Source organism: Parus major, chromosome 5, assembly GCF_001522545.3.
Source record: "Parus major isolate Abel chromosome 5, Parus_major1.1, whole genome shotgun sequence".
NCBI classification, from domain to species: Eukaryota; Metazoa; Chordata; class Aves; order Passeriformes; family Paridae; genus Parus; species Parus major.
Genome location: NC_031774.1, coordinates 7,427,447 through 7,451,117, shown reverse-complemented (window position 1 = coordinate 7,451,117; position 23,671 = coordinate 7,427,447). Strand labels below are relative to the sequence as shown.

The 23,671-nt window shown below is 44.0% G+C and overlaps 1 protein-coding gene across 1 annotated transcript in view; it reads right to left on the bottom strand.

The window, feature by feature from the left end:
- ABTB2 (ankyrin repeat and BTB domain containing 2) overlaps positions 1 to 23,671 on the bottom strand; it is a 111,603-nt gene that overhangs the window by 30,591 nt on the left and 57,341 nt on the right. Inside the window, exons 2-3 of the mRNA XM_015629721.2 lie at positions 8,374 to 8,520; positions 5,619 to 5,829 (exon numbers count right to left, since the gene is read on the bottom strand). Of these exons, the coding sequence (XP_015485207.1) occupies positions 5,619 to 5,829; positions 8,374 to 8,520 (358 nt within the window). The remainder of the gene's footprint in view (positions 1 to 5,618; positions 5,830 to 8,373; positions 8,521 to 23,671) is intronic.

Here is a 23,671-nt window from a genome sequence, read left to right as displayed (position 1 = left end):
ACAGGTGTCAGCAGCAGGCTCTGCAGGTTATTCCTGATTTTCCTTCCTTCCCTGCCAGATGAATGCCCATGCTATGCCAAGCAAGACTTTTTGGAGACAATTCCCGTTAATAATTGGGCTTTTAATATTCTCTTTAATCTGAATTAGTATCTTCGCATAAATGTGATCCATGTGACTGAATCACTCCTATCTCAAGCAGTTCCAGAAGGAACATTTAGTTGTGGCAGGCAACAGGGGAAAGAATCCACCAAACTATGAGGGAAGGAGCTGCAAACTCTAATTATTTTTAATGATGCACCTAGAAACCATTGAGTAAAAAGGAACTAAGTAGGATCAAAGTCATGCTTTTTTAAAACATGAAATATAGGAAATACGTTGAGGAGACCTAAGGTCACTAGGGGTTAAAAACTACCCATGGCATAGGGGCTCTTTATTTGCATTGACTCCTGCAAATCAATCAGTCCATCCATCCATCCATCCGTCCGTCCGTCCGTCCATCCATCCATCCATCCATCCTGCTGGGGTGGAATTTTGACAATCTACAAGGAAGAATTAATTTAGACCCAACTCTGGTATCTGTTCCAGCCTTAAACTTACTAAAGTAAGTTTAGATTACACACAAGACAAAAACTATCAACTGTTCCAGACAATGATGATTTAAATCAATAGCTCAGATGTTGGGAGAATAGAGTATGGGAGCAAATTGCACTGAAAAAGAGCATGAAAGGGCTACAATATTTCCTTCTGTAGCATTGATACATCTTCCTTCAGAATCAGGTGCAGATTTTCACCCTTTGCCCATAAATAACATCTCAGAGCAGGCACCGCTGGGAATATTCCACAGAGAAAACCCAAGCAGGTACCTCAGCTCCTTCTTCTTCTGCCCAGCTAATGTGGCACAGAGGAGCCCTTTTTTTCTGCATGACCCTCCTGAAAAATATGGTTTGCATGTTTATCCTTTGGCTTTGGATCATGAGAGGTAACAGATGTAATGGGAAGGCTCCTGTTGGAAGCAGAAAACAAATTCAGGTCACTTTTGAGCCTGGTAGGTAAGAGCAGTCATTGAGCTGAAAGCAGGATGAGCAGCAGCCTTCTTAAAGGATTTTCTGTGACAAGGGAGAAACTGAGTGAGCCCAGGTTTGTTTACAAGCAGCAAATCTGGAGCCTGCACATGGCAAACCAAACTAAGCTTTCTCTTTGCTTACCAGGTGGCCCCTTGTACTCGGCTTCTTGCAGTTTTCCAGCTGAAGAGCTGTGAATTTCCTTTAAACTGACAAGCCCCAAAATTTCACTGCTGGCAGCTGACAAATCCTCCATCAGCTCTGGAATTTCCCCAACATTTTGCTGGATTTCCACTGACAGGCTCAAGATGGGTACAGTCTGCGGGCTTCTGCAGATGTAAATTGTTTTATACTCCCTGATGTTTGGGATAAAATAATGCACCAGCAAACTCAGACAACATGTAAAACTTGGCACTGCTGTAGCATGGACAGCTTGGGAAGGCCTGACATGGCTGGATCGACAGGCACTGATGGACAAGCCTCAAATTAGCTCCACAACGTCCTACAGACCAACAGTACCGACAACAGACAAAAATTTAGAGTTTTTTTTAATATGGCACTGGAAGGGGAGGAAGCCCAGCCTACCCAAACCCACAGATAATCAGCTAAACAAGGAAGCAGGATCCAACTTTTTTGCCCGTTCTTAGGTATTAGATCATGCTGACTTTCCAGTAATAAATGCTGCAGGCAGATGATAACCAAAAAGAGACAGGATGAGGGCAGTCAGTCCCAATGTTAAGGCTGGACCACTATGCTGGCCAAGTAATTAACCCAGGGCAGAGCAGTCCATTCAGCAGTAAAATGAGCCTAAATACTGACCTGGATTTGGGCTCTGTGGGAGCTGACAAATACTCCCCAAGATAAGCATCACTGCAAGAGCATTCCTGCCTTGACACACCATTAAAAATAAAACAAAAGCTTTATATCCCACTTGGGGAAAAGTGAAAAAGGAGAAAGGAACTTCGTTTACCTTTGAATGGCTCTTTTCAAGTCACAGTATCCCAAACAATCCCAGCAAACATGCTCTGGGACATGAGCTCACAGCTGCAGGAGCGTTCCCAAGCTCAGCCTGCCTGACATAAGCAAGGGGAGAAATCCCAGAGCAGGAACGAAGTGAAGAAAGCAGAAGTGCCACGTGCCTGGTCCAAAACCGCACCGTCTGACCCCTGACACAACACAGACTAGGATCTCATGAAAAATAAAAGTATCTTATTGCCCAGTAGAGCCCTTTTTTGCAGCAGCAGCAGACAGAACTCTGCTGACACGGAAAAGCTCTGAGCCTCCGGGCACTCAGGTGTATCCTCACTGAGCTTGTGCTCACCTCAGGGTCTAATTCCTTTGCCAAAATATTGCACAAGTGGCACTCTGTGTTTGCAAAACGCTTCCTCAGGTGTCCTGTGTGACCCCAAACAGCAGATGGTTTATTGTCTGTGCAGCAAAGAAGGTCATTCTGGGGTTCTAAGTGGGCCATGGCTTGGCTGCACAGTGAGCAGCTGCATTCACTTTGGAAATGTTTCATGTTTTGCCTAAAATACTTGAGTGCTTTCTAATTCTGCCTCCTCTACTCCTCCTGCTTCAACACCTTCACCTGAAGGTGCCAGAAGCAAACATCACCAACCCACAAACTCTGCAGAGTTTCAGGCTATTTGATATCCCAAACCATCCACACACTCCAGAGAGCTCTAGAGATGACTCCATCCACCCCACTGCTGCAGCTCTCTCCAGCTTCCTCACCTCAGGTCTTTTGCCAAGGTGTTTAGCATGGATAAAAACCCACTTGTGTAGGTTGAAATTGGCTCTGTTCACCGGGGTGCCTCAAATCTGCAAGTGTGTCTGTTTTCATACCTTCTGCAATTTGCTGCAGGGTAAGTGCAGAAGCTCAGCTAGGCTTTTAAAAGCCCTTCTTGGCACATGACAGCCTCTGTTAGGCACGGTTTCAGAACTGAGTGCTAGGCTTGCCTTCTTGCTGAAGTCAAGACCTTCCAGACCCTACAGTGTTATGATTTTCACAGCACTCGGCATCACAGCGTGACACACAGAAAGCCAAAATGAACAGCAGATTGTGGCTGTGGATGAACAACTGCAGCTCCTTCCACTGAATCAGCGTGTCTCATGGATCTTCCCCAAAATCAAGTCTTACCAAGTCTGCAGCTGTAACAGCCATCCCTCTCTTTGCTGAATTTCATATCAATATATTTACAGATTTAGGCAGGAGTGTGAGGACTGAAGCACAAGCAAAAGCAGAACAGGTCAGCGTTACTGTCCTTGCTCGTGACTGGGATTTTTCCAGCAGAAAACAAGCTGGGATTGCAGAGCACAGAACACGTGGATTCCAGAAAGCGAGCACAGACACACAAAAGAGCAGTGCCCAGTTTGCAGCTGATTTAGCACAGCTCAGGGAAGAATAAAAGAACTGGGCTGCACAGCCTTGCCAAGTCACATTAGGTGAATCAGTGCCCTCGTGTCTCACAACACGGGTCCAGCATCTCGCACGCAGCCTTGGCTGCCTCTCCTCTTCAGCCAGGAGAGAGCAAAGCACCTCCTCTGCAAAGCGCTGCCAGAAGGTTTCATCCCCCTGCCTGTGCTAGATATGTGCCCAGAGCTCAGGACAGTGAGGTACAAACACATCCTGCAACAAACAAAATGTAGCGCTGGATGGGCAGTATTAATTTCATTTCCAGCTTCCATAAAATTTTCAAAGCCAGTCCCTTTAAGTGCTCAGGTTGTTTTCTTTTTGTTTTTTTCTTAATGTCAGTTTTTGCTCCATTTTAATATATCCTCTTTAATTTCCTTTACAGCTAAGTACTGGTCAGAAAAAATGGCAGAAATTTCCCTTACCCCAGCTGTTGTAGGATCTAGCGTGGATTTCAAAATAGAATAGAGCTGCAGCCTGCGTTCCAAAATAACTCTGGTGAACCATGTGAAAAGCATTGTTTGGGAGCAATTGGAGAGATAACTGCTCTCCTGATTTAACTCATTTATTATCCCCAGTGTACAAAACAAGTAACTGCAGCAACATCATTACACTGAGAGCACTGAAAAGAACACAAAATAGAAAGCCTAATCTACATTTCTGATACTAGCTGTTCAGCAGCCTCAGCTGTACCACTGTGGGAACCAGTGGTGCAACTTTACACAATCTGGCCGCATGAAAACTCTTTTTTTTTTTTTGCACAGTGTGCAAAATAAACAGCCTTGCACTAGGTAGGAATAACCTTGATTAAGGTTAGTGAGCCCAAAAAACTGAGCCACCAGCGGGCTGAGGTGTGCAGCCATTCTTCTTTGTACTCCTATTTTATTCAACTAAGTTCCTCCTGATTCTTCGTATCTGTACATCATTTCCCTCTCTTTGTAGAGTTCTGCTCTTTTTGAAAAGATTTCAGGGGTGGATCAAACAGAAAGGCAACTTTTTTTACTTCTGTGATTAATTATTTGTGTGTTACTACGACTTCATACAGATTTCAGAAGCTGGGGCTGAATACAGTAAAGCCCCAAGGTGGGAAGAAGAAACCATGTTATTTACAAAACTGCAGATATTCTCCTTTCCCTGCTCACCTGTCCAACAAGCATTTTGCTTTTTTGTTTTATGAGTATGGCCTCAATACATCGATAAAGCAGGAAACTTCCCAACCACAAGCTGCTTTTGGGAAGGGGCACAATAGAGCCTTCCCTCAGCCTGATGTCCAGCAGGCTAAAAAGACATCAAAAAAGCAAGTGAGAATAAATAATGGATAACCAGAAAACAAAACTTCCAGTTTAGGATTTCTGAAATGAACGGAAACATGGATGTGCACTTGGACATGGGGAAAAAAATCTGCAGTGGCCTGAGTCTCCCTACAAAATGCAACTGGGGAGCAGGAGCTGCCTGACCTGCCCAGGAACTCAGCTCTGAGGGCTCCTCAGCTCTCCTGTGCCACCAGCCTGTCAGGCAGCCTGCCAAGGAGCTGGGCAGGAAGGAAACCAGGGAGGCTTCCAAGAGAAAAAACATCCCACTGGAAAATTTCTGACTGCTCTAATAATGGCCCTACTTTGAGAGTCGGTTACGGAGCTGGCAGAAGGCAGGGAGACCCACTGCCTTCCCTGGCTAGCTCTTGGCTTCCTATAGAAATTTCTTTCTACTCCAGACACACAGCACCAACCGAAGTAATCCTCAAGTAGGATGTTCATAAATCCCCTGAACCCTCCCCGCAGCAAACAGCGTTGCTTTTTCCCAGAACGATGACAATTGTTAATTGGCACCATTCAGGAGGTAACATTTTCTTTGGGAAGGCCTTTCCTGCTTTAGGCAACCACATGTACTTTTGGCAAGGTCTCCAGACAAGCCCTGTTGGCAGCACACAGCCTTGTGCCTCGCTCGGAAAGACTGCACGAAAAAACAGCTCACTTTCCAGCTCCAATTCCAAGGCTTCACAAACTTGGCAGGGTGACAACCTAATCTGGCCTGGCTGCAGGAATAACTGATGCCTCATAGGTAGCATCCCACAAAACTGCCCTGCAAATCCAACAGAAGGAGCCCTTTCAGCCTGCTCTGTCCCCACTCCCAGCTCACCGACCTACCGCTCATTGCTCAGCGTCATCCTCGGAGGGTCCAGGTTGGGATTCTCCATGGACTCCATTTGGGGACAGCGTAGGAAGTAGTAGAGGGTGTGGAGGGCATCAGGGGACCAGGAGATGGGCTGCTGCTGCCGGGTTTGCCGGACAGGGCTCATGCCGGGCCGGATGGTGTTCAGGCACTGCATGTGGTGCATGGCTCGCGAGACTAAATCACCTGTGCACACACACACACACACACACAGAAAACACAAAATCATCTCTTTATTAGTCACCCACAGTGCTTTTAATCATGCTTTTTGAACAAATCAAAGCTCTCACAGCTCAGAGGAATGTTTGCTGTGTGCTCAGAACTTCCCCCACAAAGGCAGAAGGTGTCCTGTCCCTCAGGCTGCCACTCCGCAGCACTTTCAAATACCAAGTTATCAGTTAGAAAACCTGAAGTGAAACACCTCTCAGTTACCACATATTGTTTACAGTGAGTTTGCTGGTTTACTGCTGGTTTTCTCCTCTTTCCACCCACAAATACCAAATTTTTTTGCCAGCCTACAAAAAATACTGATGTCTTTGTGAAATGTCCTCTGCCCAACCTGGGAGCGACAGTTTCACAAGGCACAGTCAGTAGCACCAATACTTCAGTCTCATTTTTGTTACGAGGTTGCTCTCATTTCTTCCAACTGGGTCATGCTGTTCTACCCTCCTGCCCAGGCACTTGAGACAAATTAGTGACATTATGTTCAAGACAGAAACCCCTTCTTTGAGGGGTCTGCTGCTCCCATTCTCACTCTAGCTGCAGGTTTCTCCAGAATGGCAAGACCTGACTCTCTTATTAAAAAGCCAGTCTTTATCATGCTGGCTGTCTCAAGCTGTGTCAGAAATTTGTCCCTCAGCATTATAAGAAGCTCGATCCAGGAGGTCTCTGGGCTTCTCTTGGTTTTTGAACTCAATCCAAGCTGCCTCTGTGTTGGAGCATGGTGGACCTAAGGAGGCCTGGAAGACGGTGACCTGGATCACACAGTTGCACTCAGAATTTTAGGACTGCAGATTTTTAAAAAGTTCCAAGAGCAATGACCCCAAAACTGGTCTTTTTGCAATAACCTTCCTTTAGGCACAACCCTGTTTAATCTCCTGTTGTGGTACATTACAAACTCCAAAAAACTTTCAAACCTTCATCTTTGACTAGTGTGACTACCAACCAGTGAGCTGAATTATTACTATACTTAGCTAGGATCTGTTTTTTCCTTGGGAGAATCTCTGCTGCTTTATGCTTTACAGTCCCCTCAAACTCTCACAGGAAACATTGCTCTATTGTGTCCAAAAGTTACAATACTGGGAAAGGATGGAACCAAAATAGTCGCCCCATCACAAAGCTGGCTCCTGGGAAAGCGCCCTGAGTTTAGCAGTGCCACATCAGCAACACCTCCCTCTGAAATTCTTGGGAAGTTATTATTTGTTCATTTATATCTAAAAGCAATACACTAAATTTGCCAGCCAGAACCCCTGGGGTTCTACTGTTACACTGGAGAAAGCCCCACAAAGCTACTGTAGGTCTAAACATGACATTTTTAGTAGTTCAGACCAATGGGGTATTAAAAATCTCAGCTTGTAGTCTAAAGCCGTGCCACTCCTTTGTTGTACAGCACATTCAGCTTTAAGGACCCACTTCAGAATAATAAAAAAATCCCTCTAACAACTCTGCCTTTCCACTTCAGTAGCTCCAGGATCCGCACGTTTTACGAGAGCATCACGGATCCTCCAATGCTGGTGCTAACACAGAAGTCGGCACAGTTTATAGCAGAAATGCATCTGGAATTCAAATTTTCAGCTCAGAATAACGTTCCTTCTCCCTTGCACACTCACTCTATTTTTCTGGCATTGGGCAGCAACGTTAAAAAAAAAAAAAAGCAACTGTATCAGGAGAGCCATTCACTGGATGTACTGACCAAGTTGGCCAGACAGGGATGGGGGAAGAGGGAGAGAGGAAGCTGTATTCAGTCTCAGGCCCTTGCTACAAATGTTCTCTTGTGTTCCAGGATAAATAGAGGTGTGTTGAAGGAATTTGAAAACCTCAAACTAAGGCAGGTTGCAAAATAAATGGTGAAACATACAAACTCCTTACTGGCCCTGGCGTTCATTAGCATTCAGATGGTGCAGGCTAAGAAAGTGATGCCAGCAGAAATGCTGCAAGGGGAAAAGCAGACCAGGAAAACACAAATCATTTTTGTTTACTTTAAAGGGGCTTTGTGAGTACTCTAGGAATGGAACCTTTCATTTGGTCAGCTTAACAAAAAAGGGGGTTGAACAAGTTTTGTTACTAGAGTGCTCTCAGATTTTCTTTATCCTTTGCTTTTTGTTTTTGAAGTAACCAAAAAGCTTTTCCGTGAATATCCCAGACATCTCCACTGCAGAAACACTAACAAAGAGAAGCCTCTTTGCTGTTTGAGGGAGGTTTGCTGTGCTCCACAAATGCATAGGAGAGCATCCAGAGGCATCTAGACAGGAGAAGATCCAGCTCCAACATCTCTACACCCTGCCCCAAAAAAAAGGCACCTCTCCAGGTGAATTAGACATAAAGCAGACTAGTGAAACCAGCTGATTTTCATAAACAGCACCACCAGACAATTAAAGCTCACCCAACATTAAACACTGCTCACGCTGCCAACAGTGAGTGGCAGCACTCCTGCTTGCCCCTCAGCAGTGCAGGGATGGGCTCTCCTGCTCTGCTGGAAGAATCCCATGGTGTTTTACATCCCAAACTTACTCAGTTCCGAGATGCTCCCAACACACGTGGCCAGCAGGGACTGCTCCAGGGTCCGGAGTTCCAGCTGGGCGTAGGCGTCGGCCCTTCCATCGCTGCACACTGAGCCGTCGTGGTAGGGGCTGAAGTAGGCAGGGAGGGACAGCACACCTGGGGCAGAGCACACAGCACACCTCTTACAAATCAGCCTACACGTGTGGAAAAGCAAATCCCTCCAGGAGGGACACAGAACTCGCACCTTTCCCCAGAAATTTTTGAACAGTTCAAAGGAAATCAAACAGTGCTGTGAACACCGCTGGAATGGCTGAAACAGGCTTCAGGGAATAAAGCTGGATGTTCCTACAGCCTTTCAGAGCTGGAAATAAACTGCATTCGAGATAAAACTACATGAAAAGCTTTGGTTAAGTCTCTACTCTTGTTTATACAACAACTGGGCCACGCATGCATGGCTCGCTGCTGAACAGCTGTATGCAGATCCCCAGATAGAAGGGCCTGATCTGGAGAGATGTGGAGTATAGCCTGGAGTCCACCCCAGCCCTGCAAGCCTGCAAACAAAACCATGGGCTGTGCCAGCCCTTTGAACCTGCCATGCAGTTTCAGGTGCTCAGACTGTGGTTTCTGCATGTGCACACCGCTGGATGCGCCAAGTGACGCCCAGGAGTTCTGAGGTTGCCTGTATTTTCATCTCTGTAAATGACCCCTGTGTGAGAGAGAGAGAGATTAGGAAGATAATTACACTGCACACACGTGTTTACCACACACATCTCCTCTCCATCAGTACAAACGCACAGGAACTGATTGTTCTGTGTGGCACAGATAAAAAGGGGAATGTGACCTCTGGAGAGGATGTGAGGCACGGAGCAGGGTGTGTGACAGAGGCTGGGCTGGAAGAGCTGTCCTGTCCAGTGGCACCCTGGGGTAGATCTGGTGCCACTGCATCCACAAGGCAGGTGGGCTCCAAAAAGCCACCTGCAGTCACTTGGCCATTGTTCCTGTGCCCTCACTACTGCCCCATTTTTAATTACAGATCCATCCCACAATTCCAGCAGCGCATCCTGGCCCAAATTTTCACTGATTCCAGACAAGGCCACTCAGAGCAGCCAGGACTGCCTGTGCTCTTAGCCTGCTGCATCCTGTATTCTGATTTTTAACTCTGATCCACAGCAATACAGTTCAGCTCAGACCCACATTTCCTTCCACCCTCACTTCCCGACCCCGGGTCAGGCTGGGAGATCCTTTACTCCTGTAGCAGTGACCTCCTGTCACATAGGTGCTGAGTATTGTTGCCCAACAAAACCCTACAGCTCATAGTGCAAGACCCTTTGTTTCTTTGTCTTGATGTTTTCTTTTGAGATTTTATGCTGGATTGATCTCTCCTACCCTTTTCACATCCTCTTTGCATCCTGCTTTGTGGCAAAGCCAAGGGCTGCATCAAAAACTTCCTGGACATGATGAGAATAAGGGAATGATTTATCCTGTTGTGCTTCTTCACTGTACATCACTGTTAGTTAATGGAGAACGCTCTGCCAATGCCCTCTTAACCTGAATAATTAGGAAGTTGAGGCTTTAAGAGCTACCAGAAGCCACGCATGCAAACTAGGCTTTGCTTTTAAATACACTATACAGAACCTAAGCCACTTCCTTTTCCATGCCAAAGCTATGAAAGGATGTTTTAGAGACATATGGATTGAATTTATGGCAGAGGGAAAATGAAAACAGCCTGATTTGTCAAAACTTTCAAATAGAGGCACATAATTTTACAGAGGCGAAAACAGAAACTGGCAGCTCCACTGCTGAGCCCGGCAGAGGGAAAGAAATGGGGCACATTTTCTCTGCCAGCCACTTTCAGTTGGTTCTGTTTTCTAACAAGGAATTAAAAATAAAGATTTGCAGAACACTTTGGCTTGCAAAAAGCAACAACATTTTCTCAGTTTTCCAGTTCACAGTTTGTCAGGTGGTGCAAGGAAACAGGGAGGATTTATTTACCTTTGGAAAAATGACTCATCCAAGATAGCTGTGGACAAGATTTATGCTGTCATCTGCCTTGGCACAGCTGAGGAGCATCCTTTACACCAGAGAGGAATAAGGAATTCACCAAGACTTTGGCCATGTACCAAGCCCAGTGATGCCACTGGGGATTTTCCCTGGCATTGGAGAGGGTGATGAACGACATAAGGATTCAAAGGCTCCCCACATCTGGCAGGTCTCCTTAGGTACAAGCAGGCCTGGGAATGAGGACGCAACTCCCAACACTGATTTTGATACAGCAGGAAGCAAAACAGAAATGTACTCCACAATTATGCTACCTTGCAGCACCCTAATCGGGATTTCCTCTCTGATCCGCTTCCAGTAACTCCACAGAGTGGGAAAAGCATCATTGTTGCTCCTCAGAGCAGAAATTTAGGCACAAGGACATCTGCAGTCAAGCTTTGCCCAGTGATGTTGTAAGTAGGAAAGGACTTAATCTTTAATACCAATTTAAAACCCCCTTTTTTGATAACAGGCAACTGCCTTGTGCTGATTATTTGTATCCCAAACTGTGGTTCTTGCTCTCCTGCTTCCCAAATCATGGAATTTTCAGTCAGAAGGTATTACAATGGTATAAACCATGGGGTAGTTTTTGTCTGGCATTCACACTCATGCATTTCTGTGTTAGTGGCAACACAGGTTTTAATCATGACTAGCAAGATAAGCAAAACTGCAATTGAAAATAAATCAATCCACGTCAAAACACTCTCTGTTTGATATCCACCTTTATTTCCTGATTTTCCAAAATGTGTTTTTCCCACAAAACAATGTGAAACAGCAGATAATTACTGTGCAAGAATGAACCACTTGGGCAGTTTTTTTTTAAATTAAGATTTTAAGTACAGGATCCGAGCCCTGATGGAGTTAAGGAGGGACTGTGAATTCAAATGTGGCTTAGCTCAAATCTCAGAAGCAGCAGGACCTCAGAAGTCACCTCTGGAACGGCCTGATTCTCAATTAAAGCATGGCTGGCTAACAATTTGTTCCTGATCTTTCCATAGCCTTTGAAACAGCAGCTGGAAATAAAATCATATTTATTCTGCCTCAGTTAAATATGAAACCTGTTCATGAGCACTTGCTGCCAATGCTCTTAAAAGGCAGTCACGACTGGGTGAATTCCAGTTAAACAGTTCCTTAAATTCAAATTATTCTGCTTGCCTAAAGAGTTTGAAACTGTTGTCCGTAATCTGATGCTTTTTAATAGCAACTGAAAATGTTTCCAGTCTGAGCAAGACCCAGGGAAAAGTCTGTTCACACTCCTGGGCACCTTTCTGCTTCAAGAGGTGCAGCAGCTCTGTGGAGAGCTTTGGCTGTGAAGTGATGGCTCCCACGAGCAGGGCTGGGCAAAGCTCTTGTGTGGTTTCCAGCACGTGCTGGAACACCTCTGCTCTGGAGACAGGCTGGGAGAGCTGGGAATGTTTGACCTGGAGAAGTGAAGTGTCCAGGGAGAACCTAGGGGCTCCAAGAGAGCTGGAGAGTGGCATGGAGTGACAGCATAAAGGAATGGCCTTAAAGTGAAGCAGAGTAGTGGGTTTAAATGAGAAGGAAGTTTTTACTGTAAGGGTGGGGAGGCACAGGTCACCCCGAGAAGCTGTGGCTGCCCCTGAGAGTGTTCAAGGCCAGCCTCAACAGGATTTGGAGCAACCTAGTCTAGGGGCAAGGTGTCCCTGCCTGTGACAGGGGGGTTGGAACTAAATTATCTTTAGAAGCCAAACCACTGCCTGATTCCATGATTCCCCAAGCTGGGCAGTCAACCCAGTTCCTCAAGCAGGACAATTCCTGTAATGAACCCCAGGTCCATCTCTGAATGTCCTCGTAATTCAGAGGTTGGCATCAAGTTGTGCTCTTTTGATCTCAAGATACAGGTAAATGCAGACCTTTCCCTGAATTTTGCTCTGAGAGTGGAATGTTTGACTTTCCAACTACCCATGGCCCCTTCATACCTCACAACATTTGCACGCCACGGTCATGCAAAGGGACTTGCCATCATTTTTATCTTGTTGCATTGGTTTTCTCTGGGCTTTCTCCAGTCTGGACCCTTGATGCTGGCAGACAACTTCCTAGAGATTAACTCATCAGCCATTTGATGGCTTTCAAACACTTATATGATGTCTAGAGGTTAATATGGGGCCACTCACAAGTGGAAAAGGGCCAAGGAGTCTTGGCTGGAAAGCACTTGAATTCTGCTGTCTGGGATTCCTCATGGAAATTGCCCAGGGTACCGATTCCCTTATTTCAGAAATGCACTGGCTCTGCTCATGACAGATTAGGCAAAGAATCAGGAACATATCTAGGACAGGGATACACACCATAAACTACGGACACAGATAAACTGTGTTTTTAAAAAATAAACGAAGCAAAGTGTTTGGGACAATACAATGTGTTATTTATACCTAAACCAATATATTTATATATATATAAATTTGTTTTATTCCATAAAACAAATCAGAACAGTAGGTAAAAAAGCACCTATTTGGCCAAATCAACCAAAAAGCCCTTGGAAAATTCAAAATAATCTCTATACATTATAAATTGCTGCTAAAAGCCCAGGAGTGCTGTCAGTATGCTTGAAAAATGCATTAGGAAACCAAGTAGAAATCCCTACACCAGTGTGCTTTTGAATGTTTGGTTTGGGATAAATTCCGCAAGAAACATTCAGAGGGGGTGGGAATGACGGCTGATCCTTGTGAACTGAAATTTTGGAAGGCCAAAGTTTTGAAGGCGGACAGTGATGACCTGACTATGCTGGAGTTGCCAAATCCCACCGATTCCAATGGAGCTGGGGGAAACCTCAGCCAACTGCAAGTGCAGTTCCCACGTTGGAACGTGGCCATGACATTGGGAAGGCTGTCACCTTGCACAAAGTCCTGCAATTCTTCATGGCCAGGAGCATTCAAGGCTCTCCTTGTTCTCCGTTCCCCGTTCTCCCACACAACACAATGCCCCGCAGTTCCCTCTTGCCAATCAGTTCCGAGTGTGGAGCACCAGCAGGAATTAATGCCAGTTCCTGGAGCTCTGTTTTCTCCTTGCTGACCTACTGCTGCTAGGAAAGCTCAACCCCTCTTTATTTTATGAAATGAGATAGGATCATTTTGACAGAACATAAACAAACCCCTCCAAAAAACAGCAACCAAAGTGTTCCTGATGGAGTTCCCTCAAAACCTAAACACATCAAGTTCTATAATCAACTGCAGCCATGCTATAGATGGTGAGAGAGGCTTGTGATCAGGGAGCAAGGCATCTAATTGCTCACATATAGCAAAAGAGTGTGGCTTCTGCTAGAAAGCAGGCAGGCATCTCTCCCAGTTTGTCAGCAGCAAGAAAAATCAAAACCAGCTTCTTATATCTGCATCCACATTAAACAGTAATTCTGTAATTGGAAACAGGAGAAGCAGAGGAGGGAGGAGCTTCAAGCAGGAGAGATTTTTAAATTTTCTGCAAGTGCTACACTGGATCTCTCCCATCAAGAGCTCATGTCCTAAGGGGACACTTCTGAACACCTCAGAGTCACACAGCCCTCTAGCCTTTGGTCCTACTGCTCACAGAAACAATATCCTCTCCAAATTAACAAAATACAGTTTTCCCAGATTTCAGGAATGTTATCAGAGATGTGTTGCCTTCACGCTCACGGTCTTCCTGTAGCTCAGTGTCAACAGACATTGCTTAAGTAAAGCACCAAAATACGCCAGGAGAGAGTTATAAAGCACTCTCAAAATTCACCACCCCTTTCTCCTGGAGTGCAGGTCACTGCAGCAACTGCAAGTCTAAAAAGCAAGGGAAAGCCATGGAGCTCACAGCAACACAGCCAGGAGCTCACAGCCAGGGAAAGGGCAGGACCCTATGGACCATCATCACTACGAATGCCTCCCTAGTCCTAGGAAACTCCTTGTGCCTGTCTTCATCCCACACATTTTGCTTCCCCCTTTTGCTATGAAAATGGTGGAATTGGCCAAAGGTAGGAAGTATCTGTATTCCATTTGAATCCAGCTGTGATATACGGGCTTGCAAATGACTATAAATGTAGGAGAAAGTCCTCGGTTTAATACTGAATTAGAATTTACTGAGTCATTAATCCCACTTCCATATCCCTGTGGTCTTCTGGACAACCACTAACCTGGCCAGGCCCCAAGCACTTAATTGAACATAAGCATAAGGGCACATATCCTGGGCTTGCATTGTCATGACTGCCAAAAAGCACAGCACAATGACCATCATTCCCTTTTCCAAGATGAAGAAACACAGACAAAAGGAAGTGAAGCAACCACAAAACTCCTGCACCAGAACCAGCACTTTGCAAAGCCCAAACTTCCCAGTTCAAAATCCCTGTGTGAAACTGGCCAGCATAGAGCCATTGCTCCCTGTTCAAAATTCCCTGTTCAAATTCCCTGTATGAAACTGGCCAGCAAAGAGCCATTGCTCCCACAACTGGAATCCAGAGATTGGAAATGAATGGAATAACTATGCGGCTTTAAGTCTAGCTTTGCAGAACTATGCTTCCTGTTTTATATGTCCTAATAAAAGGCCTTTGGGGATATAATCTGTAAATATAAACTGTAAATGCTTCCTACTATTATTGCTTCCTCCAACTACTTCTGAAGAGGAGTGTGTGTGCTCCTATGTCAACAAGTAGATCCCTGAAATTTGGCTGATCCTTTTGGAATTTTGTACAAGTGATTTTCCAGGCATTGGCTCTTCTATGCAGGGCCCAAGGGCAGGCCAAGACCTACACTACACTGTAATATCAGTGTTAAAAAATCCACCAATTATCAATAAATTCATGTTTCCAGGATTCTTATTTTCAGGATCCAGTAAGGCACACTAAAGAGAAAACCCCATACTGGGCTAGAAATAACAACGAAAAAACAAAGTTTTATGACGAGTGTTATAAATAGATTAACAACTGTGAAAGGAATACAAAACCAGAAACCTGTGCCAAAAAATTACTGTGGTCCAAGAGGCTGAAGACTCAGAATTCCCTACTTGTGTAAACCTCAACCAGTTTGATTAATCTCAGTGTCTCAGTCTGCTTATCTGGAAAATGAGAATATTGCTTCATTCCTGGTAAGGATAGTGTGACAGCAGCAGTGTTCTTGCTTCATTTCTCATCCTCAACTTACTCCTTCATGCTGCTCAACATTTAGCAGTGCCCCCATTTCCCGTTTGTGTCAACAATACATTTTTTGCCCCTTACCAGCAGCCCTTTTTTCATTTACAAAGCCCTTTTTACGTACAAGAAAGCTCCCCAAAGATGCAGCTACTTCTGAAAGGACAGATATTGGGACAAATTTAACTGCACCTCACTGGAGCTTATGACATCAGAAGAGAAGCTTTACCCAACTGTGAGAGGGTTAAGGAAAGCAAAATTATTTTAGCCCTGCAGAGTTGGATGTGGATACAATATTGGACAGTTATTCTGACAAACACAGAAGAAATACCATAAGAAATTATAAAGAAATAACATACATATATAAGCAAGCTAAAAAAATAAGCTTTGTTTTTGAAAGAGGGAGTGAGGCATGACAGATAAGCAGTGGTAGGAGTAATTTAGTGGCACTGCTGTGGGGATTAGAAAGCTTAGGAAGAAGAGGGTTCTGCCTCTGTTCCCTTGGAATTCCTTACAAGTCTCCAATTTAGGTGCTTTTACAGTAAAACCAGTTTCATTTGGTGTAAGCAGTGGGACTGCAGCAACTGCAGGCACCAGCTCAAGCCCTCATACCCTCCACAATACCCTCTTCTAATCCATTCCTTATTGTTCACTGTCCTTCCTGTAATCTGGCCTTTGAATCATGCCCAGTTCCCCAGATGTGCTCTGAGTAAGCTCTTTGTACATCCCATAATGACCTCTCTTTACTTGCCTTCAATTCTTCTATTTATACATCCCATGATCTGTATGCTTGCCAAACAAAGAGGATAGTAAATTTATATCCTCTGTCACTCCCAGTTCCTTTTCTTAGGGAATGTCAAGATGGTGAATCTGACCAGGGCAGTACTCCAGAATAATCCAGTGCAATCCATTCCAACGTATTCCAGAGGAATTTTTGGAAGAAATTTCTCCTGCATGGCAGCTTCTTCATACAGGTGAGTCCTTGGCCTGATAAAATCTACCCTTCCTTAGCCCCTCCTGGCTGTTGGAAACCATCAAAATCAGATTTCAGAAAGCATGGTCACTTAATAATATACATCAAGACTACAATTACATCAGTTAATGACCTAAAATATCAGAGTGTCATAAGAGCTGATTACTCTCAGTTTATTTTTAAAAAGCCATGAGGAAATAGGAACTCAGAAGTAACCAACTTGCTGGTCCTAAAGGAATTTTTTAGGCAACTCAGGGACTGCCTCTTTTAGCTGTCAGCAACAGCAGCTTGGGTTTTGTAAGGATGAAATATGCATCTGTCACTCAGTATAAAATTGAAATTTTATCTAAGAGAAACACAGTGCAGTGCTGAGACCATGAAGTCTGACCTCAGGAGGGCAAGGCTTGGAGGCTCACCAGGATGAGCACATTCCTACCCTGCCCGCAGACAAAAATGATTCAGGTTTTGAGTCACCGGCCAGACAACACAAACTTGGGGCGGGTGCATGGTGAGCAGTTCACCATGAAAAAATAGACAGCACCATAGTAGATTTGATACCTCCAGTTTAATCTTCAGTATTATTTCAGCACAGTAAATTGCTCACAGCAGCGTTTACGTGCATGAGTAATTCATGAATCTTAAGCTTTGTCATTTTTACCCCAGCTCTGCCAGCAGCCCAATATTAGTGCAAGCTTTTGGGACAAGACAAACACAAAGCTCCACCATCCTGATAACAACGTTTGTGTCTGACAAGCACCATTAGGCAGGGTTTGCACTTGAAGAGTATTTTGATAGCAGTAAAGACCAGCAGCCATTCTAGCCCAGGACAGAAGCTATGCCTCTCTTAATTTTCATTTCCACAAACAAACTATTGGAAGTATTTGGCAGTCTTTCCCCTCAATACAGCTGATTAGTCTCTTACTAATGACAGTATTGTGCAACTTTCTGCTTCCTCACATCAAAGCATCCCGGAGATCTTGTCAACAATGACCTATTGTTTAGACACTAAGAAGTGAAGCTGAGGAATTCCACTTACTCACCAACTGCTCAGTTTTACTCTCGATCTTTGCAACACTTTAGCCCCTTTCTCGCATGGTGTGTGGGACTTAAGGACCATCTCACGCCACCTACATTCATGCCTGGCTACCTTCCACGACGTCTTGCTCTGGCTGCAGCACCTATTTTACTCTCTGCTTCTGCATCTGAATTCCTCTTTCTCATCCCCCATCACCTCTTCACTGTCATCACACTTGCACTCAGGGTTCAGCCTTTTCAAGGTGCACCAGTCCCAAACGAGAGCAGATCCAACAGCTGTTTTTCAAAGTGCCCTTTAGGGATGGCAACACTGTAAGAATTTGGCAATATTTGTAAAGCTGGCAGGCAAAAAAAAAAACCACCAACCAAACAACAACAACAAAAAAGCACCACAAAAAATCCCCAACTGTACTACAAGGCTCTGGCCTGTCTCACTGCACAAGTGCCAAGTGCATTTCAAAGTCTAAGTCTCTTGGTTGTAGCCATTTATAGTTTGTATAAAAAGCATAACTTGTACACTTCCATTAGAGCCCTAAATATAACTGCCCTGAGCAAGTACTCGCTACTCAAACAGGACCTCTTTGAATTTTGCTTCCAGAAGAATGCTGCTGCCACTATATTCTTTATAGACATTTACATTAAGATCTGAATACTTGGTCAGGAAAACTCTGATTAATTGATCCCCAGCATTGTTTTAAAACCATGAAGAAAATCAGTATTTTTATTTTAAAACAGCAAATTTTTTGCATAAGCAAAAGCAGCAGTTCTCAGGATGGCCATGGTTCTTTGAAGAATTTGGAAACACTACTACATGTTCTTGGTTTTTAACACAGCATCTGTGTAGGGGATGAAAATTAGAATCCAAAGCTTGTATTTTATTTTAAAAATACACTTTGATATTTCAATCACACCTGTGCAGCAGATCCATAATGGATTCGAGCATTCAGCCCAATTGATTTTGACAGCGTGCTGTTGTCTCAGGGCATTCCTGCATGGGACTTCCCAGTTACCCCATTTCATAGCATGCAATTATTTTCCTGACACTTGGAACATTGTTATTTGTAAAGGTGAAATGAAGAAAAAAAAAAACCAAACAAACATTTTTCATCATTTCAGGCAAAATGATGGAGAAACAGGGAAAATTGCCTCACAGCAGAAGAAAATGAAATGAAAATGAAAGCGTTTTTTTAGAGCAAGAATCTTTAACTGACAAAAAAACTAGACAGCTGGAAAAAAGATCTTTATTTTAATGAACAATCAGAGCATTACCTTTGTCCATAAAACTTCTGTAGTCATTAAGGTACAAAATAAAATCCCTATTTTCTATTTTGTTGGCTCTATATTGCTCTAAATTGTGATTTTCTCTCTGAGGGCAACATGGAGCATCTCCACTGCTGTGAGGCAGAGATGCACAGCATGGAAGGACTTGAAAAGCAAAGGTCCATCCCACATAAATAATCCCATCCCACAGAAGTAATCACTTTTTGGATCCAGCTGTTTGTCTGCAACCACTATATCCCAGCAATATTATTAGCTTTGATCATTGCCAAAGGAAAAAAAAAGGTATTAAAAGGCTTTTTAAATTTGTCATGGAATTAAACAAAAGGCAGAACCATGGCAGAGGCAGATTTGGGGAGGCTCAACTGTCTAAGAATACTTTTTTCTGTTCTTTTCACCAAATTACTGAAATGACAGCTCGAATAAGAGACTGTTCTGTTAAAAAAGGACAAGCTGGTAAAGGCTAAAACTGGGCTGCCCTGCAGCTCCACTTATGGGTGGGAACAGACTGGAATAGGAGATAGGGAATATCACTTGGATCTGAAACAGAAACTTATTTGGAGTTCAAACTGTACTTTAGAACAATCTTTTTCCCCAAAATTGATACAATAATAACAGGGAAGGGAAAGGAGCACACAGAAGACTCAGAGAGGCTGGGAATAGATATATTGAAGGATGGTGGAAAAGGAACAGGAAAAAACCCAAACAAACCAACCCCTAAACATTCCCTGATAGAAGAAATCAGTGAAAGAATGGGGGAGCCAATAAGAGCCAATTCTACACCTTTACCTTGGAAATATTTTATTTATCCTAAAAATTCTTGAGGAACGTGTAAAACTCTCTATCCTTTAACCCCCAGTATAATTTGTCTCCCTTCCCCTCAACCCCATTCCCTGAGAAGCGGCACAACAAACAAAGGGTGATTGAGCAGAGCGGGACATGCCTTGGCTCTGTGCTGATGGAACTTGATACCCACTGTAGCTGTGTGGGCAAAGTCATTGAGCTTCCAATGCCCCTTCCCGGGCTAATTTCAAGATTACCATAATAAGATAAAAAAAATAAACGATTCATTATTTTAATACCGTGCTTTGAAACCTAAAAGTTACTTGGGTTTGACCTGGGTTTTTTTGCTGTTTTATAGTTCTTCAGGGTAGAATAATCAGACAAACAGAAAAAATGTAGCAGTCTCATCACTACCTATTTTTAAGATGATCTTCACCTTCCTGCCCTGTTCTTCCTAATAAATCACTGATTTACTGTTAGGGCCCTGCAGGCCCAACCACCGCTTCTTCATCTCAGTGGGAGCCAAATGATGATTGAGATGCCAATATATTAGGCTGGCCTGATTCAAAGCAGGGTAAGGAACAAAGCATTTGTGCAGAGCAAAGATAAATGAATATAAATCAAGTGCTAAGCCATTTTCTGTGATGGATTAGCACCTTTCTTTGACCCAATAATGTCAAGGGGTCTCCATGCTGACAGGAACTAATGTGGAAATCTGTGCTGTGCAAAGCCAGGAGGAATCCTGATCATCCAGCTGCACTGCTCTTCTGTTTGCATTTTGCTCTCACTCAGGTGTGAGTAATCCATCTCCTCCATCTCCCCTTGGGAAATGTCACTACAATGCCCACCAAAACTATCTCTAGAGTATAAAAGATTTCTTCTATCCTGACTTTCCTTTTTCCTGTAATCCCATTCTTACCAGTAAACCAGCAGGTCATAGATGGTACCTAGGCAAGGACCGGATGGAAAAGCTTTCTCAGTATCTCACAGAACGGTCTGGGCTGGAAGGGATCATTTCAAGGAATCATCTCATTCCAACCACGTTCACCCTTCCACTATCCCAGGTTGCTCCAAGGCCTGTCCAACCTGGCCTGGAAAAATTCCAGGTAAAAGGAAGACGCAGCTTCCCTGGGCAACCTGTGCGAGGGCCTCCCCACCCTCACAGGGAAGAATTTCTTCCCAATATGCCATTTAACCCTGCCCTCTGTCAGTGTGAATGCATTCCCCCCTGTCCTGTCACTTCAAGCCCCTGTCCAAAGTCTTTCTCAATCTTTCCTGCAGCTCCCTCCAGGTACTGGAAGCTGGAATTAGGTTACCCCAAGCCCCCTCCCTGGTATCTGGTGATGTTGCCAAAGTACAAAACTATACAAAGCCAGCAGCAAAAAGCAGATGTTTTGGATCAAATCTGGCAACTGCGATTTTGCCAAAAACAAATGTGAGGAAAAAAAAAACTTAGTGTACACAGAGAAAACTTCAGTGGGAGTCAAGGCCAAACCTCTCAGTTCTGGCCATGTGCAGTAGCTGAAGCTGTATTATATTAAATAGTGGTTAAAATGCACTGCATCACTGACTGACAGCAAAGCTGCAGGGTTTGAGAGCAGGAAACACATCCGAGTCCTGCAGCTATTGCAGATTCCACCATTGGCATTTTCCAGATGCAAAAGTCGAATAAGACTTGTCCAATACAAGAAAAGAGTGATGTTTGTCCTGTGTTTGCAACACGAGCCTGGACACTTGGCTCTGTAAAAACAAGGATTCTGTGCCTGGGCTGCTCTCGCAGCTCACTCTGGATCTGGGTGCAGACAGCCTGGGATGCTCAGATCCTTCAGGTGAGTGGCACTTGTTTAACCTGCTGGAGACTGAGTCACCTCTCACCCTCTCTGATGAAAGATCATCGATATTATGTGCTCCAGGCTGGATTCCACCCTCGTGTCTCCACATTACACTGATAAGAGGCAATATCTCAGAGACCCAGGGCATTAAAAATGAGCTGAAGGTGCTCTCATTAGCACCTACATTGTTTTAAATTTCCAGTGAACTACATCCTACGTGAGAGCAGCCCTGCTCCTCTCTGTGCCAAGCTTTGTGTTCCTCGCCTCTGCTTTTGTCAAAGTTGGAATACTCTCCCTCAGCAGGCTCAGCTTTGGTTATATCAATTCCTTGCCCTAGCATAAGTACTGCATAAACATGTAAGTGCAAGTGCAGGCATAAAAGGGCAGTGGGGAAATGTTTGGGGGCAAAAAAGAACGGGTGAGACTGCAGCACCCCTGATTTAGTTCAGCTTAAACCACCACAAAATCACACCCTGCCAGTCCCACCACATCTTGTAGAAATAACAGAAACTGCTGAAATGCTGAAAAAATCATATATTACGTAAAACCCCTTAAATTTAATCTCTTCTGCTTTCAGAGAAAATACTAAAATACTTACTTTTAGAAGTCAGTAGAAAACTTATCCACAGTTTTGGCATCCTGAAGCAAATGGAATTTGCCAAGTGCAAGAAGTTGTTTATAAGAAAAGAAACAGAGAACTGGAAGTGGTTCCAGAAAATTTATTATGACCCACCTGACTGCAGCCAAGAATATTACATCAGTCCAGATAGCCTGAGAACTGGAACAATATTGCTCTCAAATTAGCAAGTTGCTGGTACCACAGGCAGGGAGAAATGGTTTTGCAGGAGGTCTGGGTTCTCTCCACAGCTGTGATGGGCAAGGCTGCTTCTGAACTCACTCCCTGTGACCAGAAACAAAGGATTTCTTCTCTTTATTCCTGAGGTAGGTTGGTTGGTTGGCTTTGGAAATAGGGCTTGTTTTAAAAACATCTTTCTTATGGCAGCGAGCATCTCTTAGTGACGCTTTCAGAACTCACTGTACTCAACATAAGCTTTATTGGTTCATGCTGAAAGAGGGCTGACTACAAGGTAACTCCAGCCCAAAAGCCGCAGAACCCCTGATGCTGACGATGAGTTAAAATTAAGTGTAGTGCCACAGAGCCAAGGAATTCTGTGGTGCCATGTTCAAAAAAGGAAAGCACAGCACATGCAAAGAGGTTAGCTGGTACTAAGAGCATAGAGAACACCTCTGCAATATTTAGACAACTTCCCTCCAAAATAAAACACAGCACTGAGCCGTTACAACATGACAGCTCATCCAACAACCTTCTCTTCCTCTCCCACTGCAATCAAAGCCTGAGTGTTCCCCACTGCAGCTGCAGGGTGATGTCTCTCATTTAGAAGCACTGATAAATTACCTATTTTATGAGACTCTAAGAAGCCAAGACTCATAAACTCTCTGATGGAGCTGGCATGACATCATTAATTCTGAAGCAGCATTATGGATGCCTTTTATCCTGAAGCATCTAAAAGAACTTTCTTATATATTAAACCAGGTAGTTCATCAGCAGTGCTTCCTGGAAAGAGGCTTTCTCTCCCTTCTTTTTCTCTCCCCTTACACTGGAGCATTCTGAGGAAAAAAGGTCTGAAATGAGGTTCTGCTTCTGAACATTCAGTTCTTACAATGGTGAATCCTCTTTAACAGCTCCAGTAATCTCCTATTAATCTCTCACCAGAGTCAACACTCTGGGGCAAAAATATAATCACCTTTAATCCTTTTGGGCTGGGGGAGGTCCAGAATACAACCCTGAACCAAAAGCATTTAATGTCTTGAGCTAAAGCTTTCAGTACATCATTCCATGATGAAGAGGCTCCCACCAAGTTATCAGCATATCCTGACCCAAAACCTCCATGAATACCCTGGACACCCCCAGATGGAAAAATACCACTTAAGCATTGACTTCAGTAAGAACCACATTGCATCCAGCCACAGAGAGCTCAGTTCTTAAAAGCTTGGTCACATCATCCATAAGGCCCATGTTAGGTCTAAACCATACCATAGCTCATATTTTATGTTTTCTTTTTTTTAATCTATAAAATACATAAACCACAAAAGCAAATAGCTAATGAAAAGCAGAATGCAGGAAATTTTACAGGGCAAACAGAGGTCATCTGTTTCAAAGAGGTTATGTTGTCATTTGTGTTTCTGCTGCCAAATGTCTTCTCCACAAATAAAAGAGCATTTGTTGCATCAGGTTTCATTCCCAAT